The 17,472-nt window shown below is 41.9% G+C and overlaps 2 protein-coding genes across 3 annotated transcripts in view; one reads left to right on the top strand and one right to left on the bottom strand.

Moving 5' to 3' along the window:
• Positions 1-14,955, bottom strand: part of CCDC30 (coiled-coil domain containing 30) — a 70,507-nt gene extending 55,552 nt beyond the window's left edge. For both annotated transcript variants that reach the window (XM_060758683.2, XM_060758684.2), the window contains exons 1-2: positions 14,843-14,955; positions 9,551-9,733 (exon numbers count right to left, since the gene is read on the bottom strand). In XM_060758683.2, the coding sequence (XP_060614666.2) occupies positions 9,551-9,733; positions 14,843-14,944 (285 nt within the window). In that variant the 5' untranslated portion in view covers positions 14,945-14,955. The remainder of the gene's footprint in view (positions 1-9,550; positions 9,734-14,842) is intronic.
• CDC42 (cell division cycle 42) overlaps positions 1-17,472 on the top strand; it is a 390,560-nt gene that overhangs the window by 28,118 nt on the left and 344,970 nt on the right. The gene's annotated exons all lie outside the window — the stretch shown is intronic.

The raw sequence follows: 17,472 nt of genomic DNA, 5'->3' as shown, positions 1-17,472 counted from the left end.
TATTATTATTATTATTATTATTGATCAGTATGCCAATTTTCTCACTCTGAGATCTTCCAGGGGCCTCACATAATCATCATCATCAACATGTATTACCCGCCTCAAGCTGCAAGGAGAGTTAGGTAAATAGGCATGTTAATAATAATAATAATAATAATAATAATAATAATATAGATGATGGTCACAATCCCTTTCATAAATCACCTCCATTGATAATATTTGAAATTTGAAATTAATAAAGAAGCTTGCAGGATTTTTGAGCTGTCAGCAGATGGAGCCCTTGTTTTGCTTTGCTGATAACCAGGACAATCCGAATCCGCTCAAAGGTTAACTTTGGAATTTGCAGATTTTGCAAAACACAACTATTCTGGTTCATTCAAGGCATGAAACGCATACCAACGCTTGCGGACTCTGGACTTTCAGATCCAGAGTTTGCATTTTAATAGAACACCGAGACCTGGGTTTGGAACAAAGGGAAGGCACTTCGAAACAACATCACCCTCGGAGCCCAAAAATAAAAATCTGGCTCCTTTTAGATACACTGGGAGTCGGAAATCATTTTTGACCTGGAGCTGAGCACCTACAATCCAACCAATAATCAAAATTAATGGTATTTTATTTATCATGTCATCCGCAACCAGAACACTGTATTACATTTCTAGCAGAACAAAACAAACAAACAGATAAAAAAAACACACACAAAAAAAAACCCCACGCCTGCCACTTTTGGACTCTCACTTGCTGAGGTGTCCTAGCGAGTGTCTCTGTAGATCTTAGAAAACTATTTCTTGATTTAAGTCGTTGACATGCTGGCTGATACCCAAACAGAATGAGCTGGAGATGTCTCTGCCTTGGTCCTTTCACTATTGGCTGCCACTTCCCGGCGGATGTCAGGTGGTGTAATACCGGCTAAGCAATGTAATTTCTCCAGTGGTGTAGGGCGCAGACACCCCGTGATAATGCGGCATGTCTCATTCAGAGCCACATCCACTGTTTTAGCGTGGTGAGATGTGTTCCACACTGGGCATGCATACTCAGCAGCAAGGGCAGATGTCTTCACTGTATCTGGTTGTGATCCCCAGGTTGTGCCAGTCAGCTTTCGTACGATATTGTTTCTAGCACCCACTTTTTGCTTGATGTTCAGGCAGTGCTTCTTGTAGGTCAGAGAACGGTCCAGAGTGACTCCCAGGTATTTGGGTGCGCTGCAATACTCCAGTGGGATTCCTTCCCAGGTGATCTTCAGAGCTCGGGATGCTTCTCTGTTCTTGAGATGAAAGGCACATGTCTGTGTTTTAGATGGATTAGGGATCAGCTGGTTTTCCCTGTAATAGGCAGTAAGAGCACCTAGAGCTTCGGAAAGCTTCTGTTCAACCATCTCAAAGCTCCCTGCTTGAGCGGTGATGGCACGATCATCAGCATAGATGAAACTCTCTGTCCCTTCTGGCAGTGGCTGGTCATTTGTGTAGATGTTGAACATGGATGGAGCAAGCACACTCCCCTGAGGCAGGCCGTTCTTCTGTTTCCGCCATCTGCTTCTCTGACCCTGGAACTCAACAAAAAAGCTCCTGTTTTGTAGCAGGTTTCCTATGAGGCGGGTGAGGTGGTCGTCCTTTGTGATATTGTACATTTTTCTCAGGAGGAGGTGGTGGTTCACAGTCTCATAGGCTGCTGACAGGTCTATGAAGACAGCTCCTGTGATCTGCTGCCTTTCAAAGCCGTCTTCTATGTGCTGAATCAGGTTCAGCACTTGCGATGTGCAGCTTTTGCCTTTCCTGAAGCCAGCTTGCTGTGGAATCAGACATGGGTCTATTTTTTCCGTAATTCTATGCAAAATAAGTCTCTCCAGAACTTTGTAGAGGTGGCACAACAGGGAGATTGGTCTGTAGCTTTTTGGGACATTGCGGTCTTTGCCTGGCTTCAAGATGGCAATGACTCTTGCTTTCCTCCAAATTTTGGGGATCTGACAGGATGCGGTGCAAAAAATTAATGGTGAATTATGATTAACAATAAGCTTTTCTTTTTTTTTACTTTGGGATATTCAAGGGACCCTACACAATAATAATAATAATAATAATAATAATAATAATAATAATCTATATAAATAAAAATGTAATGTTCGTTTGTGGGATTAACATAACTCAAAAACCACTGGACGAATTGACACCAAATTTGGACACAAGACACCACTCAGGCCAACAAGTGACCATCACCCCTAAAACACACACAAAAAACAAGCAGAATGGACTTTAAACCCCCACAAAATAAACCATGTATACATATACACATACATCATCATCATCATCATTTAATAACTTATTAATCGCCCTCCATCCGAGAATGCTCCAGGCGATTTACAGCTAAATTACAAAAGATAAAATACATACATACAAAAATTAAAAATCAAGAGAGATCGAATGCTCTAGTAAAAAGCCAGGTCTTAAGTGCGAGAGTAAAAGGCCCTAAGTCACGCGTGGCTCTCATGTAGGGCGGCAAGGAATTCCACAAGGCAGGGGCAGAAATAGAGAAAGCCCCCTGCGCCTGGTCCTATATACACACACATATATACACAAGCACACACAAATAAACACATATACACACCTACAAATACACCTACACACATATACACAATATACATATACACACATATATACATATACACACATATAAATGTACGCAAGCGCACACAAATATAAACACACATTATAAACATACACTATAAACATACATATACACATACGTACACACATATATGCATATACACAAGCACACACATATACACAATATACATATACACATATATACACACACATATATGTACGCAAGCACACACAAATATAAACATACACTATAAACATACACTATAAACATACATATACACATACATACACACATATATGCATATACACAAGCACACACATATACACAATATACATATACACATATATACACACATATATATGTACGCAAGCACACACAAATATAAACATACACTATAAACATACACTATAAACATACATATACACATACATACACACATATATGCATATACACAAGCACACACATATACACAATATACATATACACATATATACACACATATATATGTACAAAAGTACACACAAATATAAACATACACTATAAACATACATACACACATGTATACACACATATATACTTATACACATGCATACATACACACATATATATGTACGCAAGCACACACAAATATAAACATACACTATAAACATACATATAAACATACATACACACATGTATACACACATATATACTTATACACATGCATACACACACACATATATATGTACGCAAGCGAGCGCACACAAATATAAACATACACTATAAACATACATATACACATAAGCACACGTCCCCTGCCACGTGTTGCTGTGGCCCAGTCTGTGTATATGTGTTTTGTGTATTTGTGTGTGTATATATTTGTGAATATGTGTATATGTGTGTTTGCGTATATCATGCATTGTAATGTAATTTCTATTTTTTGGCTTTTAAAGTCCCTTCCGCTGTCTTTTTCGGTGTTTTTATGAGTGAAGGTCACTCGTTGGCCTGAGAGGTGTCTTGTGTCCAAATTTGGTGTCAATTCACCCAGTGGCTTTTGAACTATGTTAACCCCACAAATGAACATTACATTTTTATTTAAATAGGAAAGAATTTCCTGGCCTTGGCTCAAGCCAGAGAAGCCAGGTTTAAACCAGAGAAGGAAGGAATTTCCTCCACTTGCTTTTCCCCACTTCTGGTTCCTGGCCTCGGCTCAAGCCAGAGAAGCCAGTTTTAAAGCTAGAGAAGCCAGGTTTAAACCAGAGAACGAAGGAATTACCTGCCCTTGGCTCAAGCCAGAGAAGCCAGTTTTAAAGCCAGAGAAGCCAGGTTTAAACCAGAGAAGGAAGGGATTTCCTGGCCTAGGTTCAAGCCAGAGAAACCAGTTTTAAAGCCAGAGAAGCCAGGTTTAAACCAGAGAAGGAAGGGATTTCCTGGCCTAGGTTCAAGCCAGAGAAGCCAGTTTTAAAGCCAGAGAAGCCAGTTTTAAACCAGAGAAGGAAGGAATTTCCTGGCCTAGGTTCAAGCCAGAGAAGCCAGGTTTAAAGCTAGAGAAGCCAGGTTTAAACCAGAGAAGGAAGGGATTTTCTGGCCTAGGTTCAAGCCAGGGAAGCCAGTTTTAAAGCCAGAGAAGCCAGGTTTAAACCAGAGAAGGAAGGAATTTCCTGGCCTAGGTTCAAGCCAGAGAAGCCAGTTTTAAAGCTAGAGAAGCCAGGTTTAAACCAGAGAAGGAAGGGATTTTCTGGCCTAGGTTCAAGCCAGAGAAGCCAGTTTTAAAGCCAGAGAAGCCAGGTTTAAACCAGAGAAGGAAGGAATTTTCTGGCCTAGGTTCAAGCCAGGGAAGCCAGTTTTAAAGCCAGAGAAGCCAGTTTTAAACCAGAGAAGGAAGGGATTTCCTGGCCTAGGTTCAAGCCAGAGAAGCCAGTTTTAAAGCCAGAGAAGCCAGGTTTAAACCAGAGAAGGAAGGGATTTCCTGGCCTAGGTTCAAGCCAGAGAAGCCAGTTTTAAACCAGAGAAGGAAGGGATTTCCTGGCCTTGGTTCAAGCCAGAGAAGCCAGGTTTAAAGCCAGAGAAGCCAGGTTTAAACCAGAGAAGGAAGGAATTTCCTGGCCTAGGTTCAAGCCAGAGAATCCAGTTTTAAAGCCAGAGAAGCCAGTTTTAAACCAGAGAAGGAAGGGATTTCCTGGCCTCGGTTCAAGCCAGAGAATCCAGTTTTAAAGCCAGAGAAGCCAGGTTTAAACCAGAGAAGGAAGGGATTTCCTGGCCTCGGTTCAAGCCAGAGAATCCAGTTTTAAAGCCAGAGAAGCCAGGTTTAAACCAGAGAAGGAAGGGATTTCCTGGCCTTGGTTCAAGCCGGAGAATCCAGTTTTAAAGCCAGAGAAGTCAGAGGGCGTCTTATGGACTTCTTACTTTTTGGAACCTTCTGATTTTCTTACAAGCATTTATTTCTTCTGGCTATTTACTAAGCTTCAATAAAAGAAGATTGGTTTCTTCACTCTTTGTGTGGTGTATTTTAAGTCAGAGGGCTTCTTATGGACATTACTTTTTTGAACCTTCTTATTTTCTTACAAGCATTTATTTCTTCTGGCTATTTACTAAGTTTCAATAAAAGACTATTTGCTTCTTCACTCTTCATGTGGTGTGTTTTAAAGTCAGAGGGCTTCTTACGGATTTCTTACTTTTTGGAACCTTCTTATTTTCTTACAAGTATTTATTTCTTTTGGCTATTTACTAAGTTTCAATAAAAGAAGATTGGTTTCTTCACTCTGTGTGGTGTATTTTAAGTCAGAGGGCTTCTTATGGACTTATTACTTTTTGGAACCTTCTTATTTTCTTACAAGCATTTATTTCTTCTGGCTATTTACTAAGCTTCAATAAAAGAGTGGTTTCTTCACTCTTTGTGTGGTGTATTTTAAGTCAGAGGGCTTCTTATGGACATTACATTTTGGAACCTTCTTATTTTCTTACAAGCATTTATTTCTTCTGGCTATTTACTAAGCTTCAATAAAAGACGATTTGTTTCTTCACTCTTTGTGTGGTGTGTTTTAAAGTCAGAGGGCTTCTTATTGACTTCTTACTTTTTGGAACCTTCTGATTTTCTTACAAGCATTTATTTCTTCTGGCTATTTACTAAGTTTCAATAAAAGAAGATTGGTTTCTTCACTCTTTGTGTGGTGTGTTTTAAGTCAGAGGGCTTCTTCTGGACCTGGAGTGCAACAACCAAATTGATAAAATTAATACAATTTCACAAGCTGAAATGGACACAAGGACGGTGTTGCTAAACCGACCAAAAGGGACCTGCAACGTATTTGAAAAATTGATGCTCCAAGGGAGAAAATGACTTGTTTTTCACTCCCGAAAGTTCAGAGCAATTGGGAGAGGTCAGTAGGCACATAATGCACGCCTTGGAGGCACCGACACAAAGCCACACAAGTCTGGAAATTTTTCCCCTGAGAGCCGGGAGACCAAAGTAGGTGAGAAACAGGATGCCGGATGCCATAGACCTCCTCGTGTTATCTTCAAGGGCCATGTGCACTTATGCACTTATACCACCTATTTCGGTCTCCTTTTCCCATCAGTTACGGCATGTGCCCTTTGTTCAAAGAGGGGAACGGACAGGCCTTCGCAAATGCCAAACGCATGTGGAAAAGTACCCTTTGGGAACCCGAGGTGTCCTGGCAAAGGGCAGGAAATCAATCATCGGCGGAGAAAGGAAATTGACAGCCGCGGTCCAGATACAAGGCATCGTTCTCCCCTGCTGTTCCTATTGTCTTGCTTCCCCGCTTTGAAGGAAAGGAACGGCTCCGAAGCAATAGGGTTCTGCCCCGTACAGGATGCCCTCCTGCGCAAATCCCATTCCGTTCCGAAGGGGAAGCTCCCCGCAGCCTGAGCATAACAGATTCCTCTATTGACGGCATGCCTACAATTCCGAGACGGAGAATACCTGAACAGAGGAGTCACTGAGAAAAGGAAAACATGGCTTTCAGTCCAAAGTCAGCAGGATACAAAAAAACGGGACAAAAAACCCAAAAAGTGTTGTTTACGTCTCTCCCAATGGCGTATTAAATATAATAATAATAATCGGGGAAAGAGAAGGGAAGCGCACAATTCTCGGGCCTTGTTGTGGTGTGACTTAAAATAATACCAGACTTATGCAAACTTGGGGTTTTCTGAGAGCGTGTGACTTGCCCAAAAGTCACTCAGTGGATTCCTATGGATGGAGAGGGAACTGAATCAGAGACCTATATGCCTATGAAACAAAATCATAGAATACTAGAGTTGGAAGAGACCTGGTGGGCCATCCAGTCCAACCCCATTCCACCAAGAAGCAGGAAAATCGCATTCAAAGCACCCCCGACAGATGGACAGGAACGGGTTTCATTTCGGACTTGGCTCTGTTATCTGTCTTTCTCTCAGCCTGGCAGAACGCCTGAGAGTTTGGGTTGTTTACTAGGCTTGGGCGGTTTCGTTCGTTAATTTTGTAATTTGTTATTAATTCGTATTTAAATTAGCTTACGATCCAATATTGAGCCATGCAGGACTATTGTGAGGAGTAATTAAAAATCGAATCAATTTTTCCAATTTATATCGTATTGTTTCGTAATTGTTTCGTAATTGGTTCGAAATTGTTTCGTAATTGTTTCGTAATTATTTCCGTATGTCTGGTGCAAGTTTTATAGTTGTTGTTTGTTTTATCAGTGATAAAAAATAAATTATCACACCAACAGTCAACAACAGAGGGAGAGGGAAGCTTCAGAAGTTTCCCCTATCCCATTTGGAGGGATTTTTAGCATATTGCGCAATCGCGTCCGCCATTAACGAATCGATTCGTAATTTTACGAAATTTCGTAAATTTTGAAATTTTTTAAAGGTAAATTTCGGAATTATTAAAAAAAACGAAACGCAAGGGCCCCCCTAAAAACGAAATGAGTTTAGAACCAATTTTTTCCGTAGTTACCCAAGCCTATTGTTTACCTGTACTGATTACAAACATGTCCTCTATCTACTGGCTTATTAATTTCTGCAGCTGATCCAATAATAATAATAATCATCATCATCATCATTTATACCCCGCCACCATCTCCCCCAATGGGGACTCGGAGCGGCTTACATGGGGCCAAGCCCGAACAACAGATTACAATACAATACAAATTTTTTTAAAAAAATTACAATAAAATAAAATAAGCAACATAACAGTAAAGTATAAAACATCAAAGCATATAAACAATATACAATACACATAGAACATAAAAACCGAACATAAGGACAAAGAGCGGGCCAAGTGCCGATCTGTTATAGAATCATAGGATCATAGAGTTGGAAGAGACCTCATGGGCCATCCAGTCCAACCCCATTCTGCCAAGAAGCAGGAAAACTGCATTCAAAGCACCCCTGACAGATGGCCAGGAACGGGTTTCGTTTCGGACTTGATTCTGTTATCAGTCTTTCTCTCAGCCTGGCAGAAGGCCTGAAAGTTTGGGTTGTTTGCCTGTAATGATTACAAACACGTCCTCTATCTACTGGCTTGTTAATTTCTGCAGCTGATCCAAGTGCCGATCTGTTATAGAATCATAGGACCACAGAATCATAGAGTTGGAAGAGACCTTGTGGGCCATCCAGTCCAACCCCATTCGGCCAAGAAGCAGGAAAATTGCATTCAAAGCACCCCCGACAGATGGCAAGGAACGGGTTTTGTTTCAGCCTTGACTCTGTTATCAATCTTTCTCTCAGCCAGGCAGAATGCCTGAGAGATTGGGTTGTTTGCCTGTACTGATTACAAACATGTCATCTATCTACTGGCTTATTAATTTCTGCAGCTGGTTCAGGTGCTGGTCTGTTATAGAATCATAGAATCCTAGAGTTGGAAGAGACCTCTTGGGCCATCCAGTCCAACCCCATTCTGCCAAGAAGCAGGAAAATTGCATTCAAAGCACCCCCAACAGATGGCCACCCAGCCTCTGTTTAAAAGCCTTCAAAGAAGGAGTCTCCGCCACACTCCGAGGCAGGGAGTTCCACGGCTGAACAGCTCTCACAGCCAGGAAGTTCTTCCTAATGTTCAGGTGGAATCTCCTTTCTTGTAGTGTGAAGCCATTAGGTACAAAGATAAGCAGGAACAAATAATCCAGGAAATTAGTCCATCAAAGTTCATGAAAAACAAATACAGAAACGTCCAAAACTTGAATCATGAATCCAAAAAAGGCACTTAACACATGAATCTATCCAAGGCAAGGCTTCCAAGGACTAGGAAAGATTTTCAGCAATGCTTCGTCTGAACTAAAGATTCTGTACTTGGTACTTTTATCCGCTAATCTGCTCATTGTCTCAAGCGGCCAGAAACGGGTTTCGTTTCAGCCTTGACTCTGTAATCAATCTTTCTCTCAGCCTGGCAGAACGCCTGAGAGATTGGGTTGTTTGCCTGTCCTGATTACAAACATGTCCTCTATCTACTGGCTCATTAATTTCTGCAGCTGGGCCAGGAACTGAGCTATTCAAGGCTTCCAAGGACTAGGAAAGATATCTTAACTCAATTTTCAGCAATGCTTCGTCTGAACTAAAGATTCTGTACTTGGCACTTTTATCCCCTAATCTGTGCCGATCTGTTATAGAATCATAGGATCATAGAATCCTAGAGTTGGAAGAGACCGCATGGGCTAGCCAGTCCAACCCCATTCTGCCAAGAAGCAGGAAAATTGCATTCAAATCACCCCCAACAGATGGCCAGGAACGGGTTTTGTTTCAGCCTTGACTCTGTTATCAATCTTTCTCTCAGCCAGGCAGAATGCCTGAGAGATTGGGTTGTTTGCCTGTACTGATTACAAACATGTCATCTATCTACTTGTCCTGACTTACAAACAAATTCAACTTAAGAACAAAGCTACAGAAGCTCTCTTTTTTGCAACTTGGGGACTGCTTGTGTCGATGTTCAGGACAGTCCGGAGTCCTTCCGAAGCCTATGGGTCTGCTGTTGGTGCCTCACCTCTCGCATCTCCTCCGTTTGCTGTTGGCGGAGCTTCTCCAGCTCAATGGTGGTCGAACGCAGTTCTTCTCGGCCGCGCAGAAACAGACTCCACACGGAACAGAGCTGCTCATCTGGGGGGGCCGCAGGGTTGACCCCCTCTTCTTCGAGCTGCAGCCGGATCTCTTCCGCCTGGGATCGCTCCTGTCAAAGAAGCGAGGAAAACAGATGTCGTCTATATATTACATGGGTAAACTTGGGCCTTCCCTCCAAGTGTTTTGGACTTGAACTCCCAGAATTCCTAAAAGCCTACTGGTTGTGTTTAAGTGCAGGCCAAGGTCTTTAGGTACTGCACCCAGTGTGCCGATCACCACTGGGACCACCTTTTACTTTATTATTATTATTATTTTACTGATACAATAACACTGTATGACACATCAAGTCCAAAACACTTGGCGGGAAGGCCCAAGTTTGCCCATGTCTGTATTAGATATGAGGGTATATATACCTGACTGCCCAACCTGTGCTTTCCCTTTTGTTTCTGAGAAAGAAGGCCTACCTTGCAATGTCTCCTCCTGCTTTCTTTCCTTCCTATAGCTTATCCCCCTTTTCTTTTTTCTTCCCAAATATATACACACGTATACACACATATGCACACACATATGTATACATGCAAACACATATACACAAATGTGTATATATTTGTGTATTTCTGTGTTTATATGTGTATATGTATATTGTGTATGTGTGTGCTTTTGTATATGCATATATATGTGTGTATATATGTGCGTGTGTATGTGTACATGTGTGTATGTGCATATGCAGGTGTATATTTGTGCGTGCTTGTGTATATGTATATATGTGTGTGCATGTATGTGTATATGTATATATGTGTGTGTATGTGCGTGTGTATATCTTTGTGTATATATGTGTGTGCTTGTGTATATGCGTATGTGTGTATTTATGTGTACATGTATATGTGTGTATGTGTGCATGTGTAGGTGTATATTTCTGTGTGCTTGTGTATATGCATATGTGTGTGTATATATGTGTTATGTATATGCATGTGTGCATGTATATATGTGTGTGTATATGTATGTGTATATTTGTGTGTGCTTGTGTATATGTGTATGCGTCTGTATGTATGTGTTCATATGTGTATGTATATGAGTGTATGTGTATATGGTTTAATTTTTGGAGTTTCAAGTCTGTTCTGCTGGGTTTTTTGTGTTTTCAGGAGTGATGGTTATTTGTTGGATCGTTGGGTGTATTGCGTCAAAATTTTATGTCCATTCATCCAGTGCTTTTTGAGTTATGTTTCTCCCACAAACAAACATTACATATATATATATATATATATATATATATATATATATATATATAATATCATATTAGAGACCCTAAATTGGGTCTTCTTAGATCCACGCTGCGGGAGCACGAAAGGAAGGAGACCGTCCCAATGAAAGATAAAAAAAACAAGTTTTATTTTTAGTTTCTTCATGAAGAAGACGGACAGCTGGGCAGCATGTGCAGATGTTACCCTTCAAGTGACTGCCGCGCTCTTCCCTTGAAATCTGCAAACTTTATAGCCCAGTGTAAACAAAAAGGGAAAGTACCACTGCCTGACATCAACAATTTTAACCTTTAACAAAAGAGAACATTTTCTTTTCATGGAAAGTACTCTCTTTCCAGCCCCTCTCCCTTGACCTTTTGATGGAAAGTACCTTCTTGTACATGCATACTCTGCACTTTACCACAACCTTTGAAGTTAACCACAACGCATCCTGTGCAAGGAAGTACCTTCTCCATGTCGCATCTTGTTTCTTAAAAACATTTTCTTCTGTATTGCTATTTTTCTACAGAGAAAGGGTATGTTTCTCTTTTGCTGTTAATTTCATTCAAAGCCCCTTGTTTAATTTCACTCAGAGACCCTTGAAGCCTCCTTCAGTATATGTATATACAATATATTATATTATTAGCACAGTGCAGGAGGCTTCCTTCCCTCCTTTATCCCTTCCTTCCTTCATCCCTTTTTTCCCCCTTTCCTTCCTTCCTTCCCGCTTTCCCGCTTTCCCAATTTCCTTCTTCTTCCTTCCTTCCCTTTCCACCACACACAGGCCACCTTTCTTACCCAGTGATGTCAACCCAAAAAGCTACAGACCAATCTCCCTGTTGTGCCACCTCTACAAAGTTCTTGAGAGACTTATTTTGCATAGAATTACGGGAAAAATAGACCCATGTCTGATTCCACAGCAAGCTGGCTTCAGGAAAGGCAAAAGCTGCACATCGCAAGTGCTGAACCTGACTCAGCACACAGAAGATGGCTTTGGAAGGCAGCAGATCACAGGAGCTGTCTTCATAGACCTGTCAGCAGCCTATGAGACTGTGAACCACCTTGGCCTCCTCCTGAGAAAAATGTACAATATCACAAAGGACGACCACCTCACCCGCCTCACAGGAAACCTGCTACAAAACAGGAGCTTTTTTGTTGAGTTTCAGGGCCAGAGAAGCAGATGGCGGAAACAGAAGAACGGCCTGCCTCAGGGGAGCGTGCTTGCTCCATCCATGTTCAACATCTACACAAATGACCAGCCACTGCCAGAAGGGACAGAGAGTTTCATCTATGCTGATGATTGTGCCATCACCGCTCAAGCAGGGAGCTTTGAGATGGTTGAACAGAAGCTCTCTGAAGCTCTAGGTGCTCTTACTGCCTATTACAGGGAAAACCAGTTGATCCCTAATCCATCTAAAACTCAGACATGTGCCTTTCATCTCAAGAACGGACAAGCATCCCGAGCTCTGAGGATTATTACCTGGGAACGAATCCTACTGGAGCATTGCAGCGCACCCAAGTACCTGGGAGTCACTCTGGACCGTGCTCTGACCTACAAGAAGCACTGCCTGAACATCAAGCAAAAAGTGGGTGCTAGAAACAATATCATACGAAAGCTGACTGGCATAACCTGGGGATCACAACCAGATACAGTGAAGACATCTGCCCTTGCTGCTGAGTATGCATGCCCAGTGTGGAACACATCTCACCACGCTAAAACAGTGGATGTGGCTCTTAATGAGACATGCCGCATTATCACAGGGTTTCTGCGCCCCACACCGCTGGAGAAATTACACTGCTTAGCCGGTATTGCACCACCTGACATCCGCCGGGAAGTAGCAGCCAATAGTGAAAGGACCAAGGCAGAGACATCTCCAGCTCATCCCTTGTTTGGGTATCAGCCAGCATGTCAACGACTTAAATCCAGACATAGTTTTCTAAGATCTACAGCAGTGGTTCTCAACCTTCCAAATGCCATGACCCCTTAATACACTTCCTCGTGTTAAGGTGACCCTCCAACCATAAAATTATTTTTGTTGCTACTTCTTTGGAAGCTTTTAAACAGAGGCTGGATGGCCATCTGTCAGGGGTGATTTGAATGTCATCTGTCAGGGGTGATTTGAATTCCTGCTTCTTGGCAGAATGGGGTTGGACTGGATGATGGCCCATGAGGTCTCTTCCAACTCTTTGATTCTAGGATTCTATAAGTGTCATTTTGCTGCTGTTGTGAATCGTAATGTAAATATCTGGTATGCAGGATGTACGTTCATTCACTGGACCAAATTTGGCACAAATACCCAATATGCCTAAATTTGAATACTGGTGGGGTTGGTGGGATTGATTTTATCCCGTGGGAGTTGTAGTTGCTGGGATTTATAGTTCACCTACAATAAAAGAGCATTCTGAACTCCACTAATGATGGAATTGAACCAAACTTGGCACACAGAACTCCCATGACCAACAGAAAATACTGCAAGGGTTTAGTGGGCATTGACTTTGAGTTTGGGAGTTGTAGTTCACCTATATCCAGAGAGCACTGTGGACTCAAACAATGATAGATCTGGACCAAACTTGGCATGAATATTCTATATACCCAAACATGAACACAGATGAAGTTTAAGGGAAATACACCTTGACATTTGGGATTTGTAGTTACTGGGATTTATAGTTCACCTACCATCAAAGAGCATTCTGAACCCTACCAATGACTGAATTGGGCCAAACTTCCCACACAGAACCCCCATGATACTGTTTTCTGATGGTCTTTGGCGACCCCTCTGACACCCCCTTGCGACCCCTCCGGGGGTCCCGACCCCCAGGTTGAGAAACACTGATCTACAGAGACACTTGCTGGAACACCCCAGCAAATGTGAGTCCAAAAGTGGCAGGCTCAAACCCAGAACCTCAACCAATAGCTGATACCAAATGAGAGACTCCCCCCTGGGCACACAGAAGACTGGGAGACTTGGAAGGCGCTGAACAGACTGCGCTCTGGCACCACGAGATGCAGAGCCAACCTTCAGAAATGGGGCCACAAAGTGGAATCCTCGGCATGCGAGTGTGGAGAAGAGCAAACCACTGACCACCTGCTGCAATGCAACCTGAGCCCTGCCACATGCACAAGGGAGGACCTTCTTGCAGCAACACCAGAGGCACTCCAAGGGGCCAGATACTGGTCAAAGGACTATTAATCAACTACCAAACTCACACATTTTGTATTTTGTCTGTTTGTTTGCTTTGTTCTGTTAGAAATGTAATATAACTGACTGGCTGCCCTGACACGAGAAATAAAAACCTTGTTCATTGGAGACATCCTGAGCCTGGGTGGTCTCACCTTGGACATCCCACAGGTATAGATATACTCCACTTACTTGACTACCATGAAGCTAGCATGGTCAATGTGTGAGGGTATCTGCATGGAAGTAGCTTGGCCTTTGTTTCCAGCCGATTACAAAGCTCTCCACATTTCCCTCCAGGCTGCTCCTAATCTCCGCCCCCTCTAGGAAATGGGTACTCTAAGATGGCTGCATCTATGCACCATCTGATAAAATAGTTAAAGAGATAGGGAATCCCACACCTTGTAATGTAATGTAATCAACTGGCTGCCCTGACACGAGAAATAAACAGGCCTTGTGGCCCAATATATTATTTATTTATTTATTATGATTAAAATCATTAATAAATTACATAATAACTAAACCTGCGGCCTTCCAGAGAGGCCACTGCAACTCCCACCCCAATTCCAGGCCCACAGCCTCTCCCTCGCCTCCTTTCCCCAACACTTAGGCCTAGCTGGGTCTCTAGGACTACACTTCCCAGAATCCCCGGCGATTGGCGGCGCTGGCAGGGCCTTCTGGGAGTTGGAGTCCAAACCTCCTGAGAGACGGAGGAAAGGACTGTTTGGTAGGCTTTCCACCCAAGGGGAATGATACTTCCCCGGGAAATAGAAAAGTAACTTTTCTGGTGTCTGGCGAACTCACCGGCGGCGTGGCGAGTTCCATCCGGGAGGCTCCAGGCCCAAGGGGAGGCCGCGGGAACCATGGCAACGCGGCCTGCGCTCTGCCTCCTGAAAGCGGCGCCATGGCAACGAAGCCACGCCCACTCCTCCTCTAGAGCGCATGCGCACTTTGAGCCTCACTCCTCCATTCATTCTATTGCTGCTATAGGTCTAGTCTGCATCTATTTCTATATATAGACTAGCTGTCCCCTGCCAGGCGTTGCTGTGGCCCAGTCTGTTGATCTGGAAAATAATGAGAAAGCGTTGGTTTCTAATATATGTAATTTCTTTATATATGTGTGTGCTTGTGTATATGCGTATGTGTGTATTTATGTGTACATATATATGTGTGCATGTGTAGGTGTATATTTGTGTGTGCTTGTGTATATGCATATGTGTGTGTATATATGTGTTATGTATATGCATGTGTATATGTATATGTGTGTGTATATGTATGTGTATATTTGTGTGTGCTTGTGTATATGTGTATGAGTCTATATATGTGTTCATATGTGTATATGGTTTAACACTATTTCTTGCTGTTTCTTTGTCAGTGTTGATGTGGAGATTGTCTAGTTTTCCACCCTGGAATATACAACGTATCATTGTCCTTTTTTAAGGGTCCCTTTCAAATCTATGATACTATACCTGTGTGTGTGTGAATCATCTCTCTCTCTGTCAGGCTGGATGGCTCTTTGTCAGGAGGGCTTTGATTATGTTTTCTTGCCCTGATGAAGGGAGTTGGATTGGATGGCCTTCAGTATTTTCTGATGGTCATGGGGGCTCTGTGTGGGAAGTTTGGCCCAATTGTGTCGTTGTTGGGGTTCAGAATGCTCTTTGATTGTAGGTGAACTATGAATCCCAGTGTGACAATGTGTAAATTTTGTTCCTTTGGTTATGTGTAATTTAAACAGTAGTTTAGGGATGGTAAGTATGGAGGATTATGTTTTGTTGGAGATGGTGGCTTGGCGTTAGCTGAGTTGCCATAGCAACAAGGGCAGAGCCAACTGCCTCTTCAGGAGGCAGCTGTTTTGAAAGTCAGTCAGTAAGCCGGTGAGCTACTGAGAGGACTGAGTCTCTGGGTGGAGATTCAGGAAATGTGTCTGTAGCCGGTGTGCTATAGGAAAGACTGAATCTCAGGGTGGAGATTTAGGGAATCAATTGGTGACCAAAGTGGTTGCAGAGAAGGACCCGGTAGTGAGAGAGCTACAGGGGGTTGTTGATTCTAAATTAAGAATCAAGGTTTGGCTGGGTTTAAGCCTGCTGTGAAACGTTTTGAAGTCTGTGCCTGAGATTACTCATGAAACCTTTCTAATGTAACCATCAGATTTGTGCCTCTTGTGAAGAAACAGTTAAATATGTTATACTCCTGTTAAAATAAACTTGTTACTGTTTTCAAGCCTTGCCTGATACAGTTTCTCCTAAGTTGAACAGCCTGCAATAGTGAAGTCAGCCAGAGACAGTAAACGCTACACTATCCACTGAATAAAACCTTCTGTCATTAACAGTTCCTTTATAAAATATCTCCTAGGCTGATATTGATCGTTGCCCGGCTTCCCTCACAGATTAGGTGACAGTAAGTTTACCACGCACCTTCACATTTGGTGGCATTCGGTGGTATTGAAATGGTCTCCTTCACACCCAGTTACTACAACTCCTAGATGTCAAGGTCTATTTCCCCCAAACTCCATCTGTGTTCATATTTGGGCGTATGGAATATTTATGCCAAGTTTGGTCCAGATCCATCATTGTTTGAGTCCACAGTGCTCTCTGAATGTAGGTGAACTACAACTCTCAAACTCAAGGTCAATGCGCACCAAACACTTCCAGTATTTTCTGTTGGTCTTGGGAGTTCTGTGTGCCAAGTTTGGTTCAATTCCATCGTTGATGGAGTTCAGAATTCTCTTGAATTGTAGGTGAACTATAAATCCCAGCAACTACAACTCCCGAATGACAAAATCATAATTTTTTGCGTGATGGTCACTCCTTGTGCTGTGAGATGTTTTGTTGCCAAATTTGGTGTGATTTCGTTCATTGGTTCTTTTGTTCTTAAGGTACTCATTATGAACAGAGCATTTTTATATGTGTGTGTGGTTATTTACGTAAATAATTGTATATATTCTATGTTCATATGAGTTTGTTTTGATTTTGTTTTTGTGGTTCTTTTCGTAACTAAATAACGTAAATAAATGTACGTATTCTTGGTTAATATGTATTATTAATAATATAATAAATGTATTATTATTATTACTACTAGTAGTAGCTGAAAAGGGCGAGATAAAAGTGAAGTAAATAAATATTTTCATTTCCATCATCAGACTGTGATTTTGGGGGGAAAGGGGAAAGTTATAACCAAATAATAATAATAATAATAATAATAATAATAATATTTCCATCATGACTGTGATTTTGGGGGGAAAGGGGAAAGTTATAACCAAATAATAATAATAATAATAATAATATTTCCATCATGACTGTGATTTTGGGGGGAAAGGGGAAAGTTATAACCAAATAATAATAATAATAATAATAATAATATTTCCATCATCAAACTGTGATTTTGGGGGGAAAGGGGAAAGTTATAACCAAATAATAATAATAATAATAATAATA

This window comes from Anolis sagrei, chromosome 13, assembly GCF_037176765.1.
Source record: "Anolis sagrei isolate rAnoSag1 chromosome 13, rAnoSag1.mat, whole genome shotgun sequence".
In the NCBI taxonomy this organism is placed as follows: domain Eukaryota; kingdom Metazoa; phylum Chordata; class Lepidosauria; order Squamata; family Dactyloidae; genus Anolis; species Anolis sagrei.
Note: the sequence above shows the minus strand (reverse complement) of the source record. Positions and strands in the feature narration are given on the sequence as shown.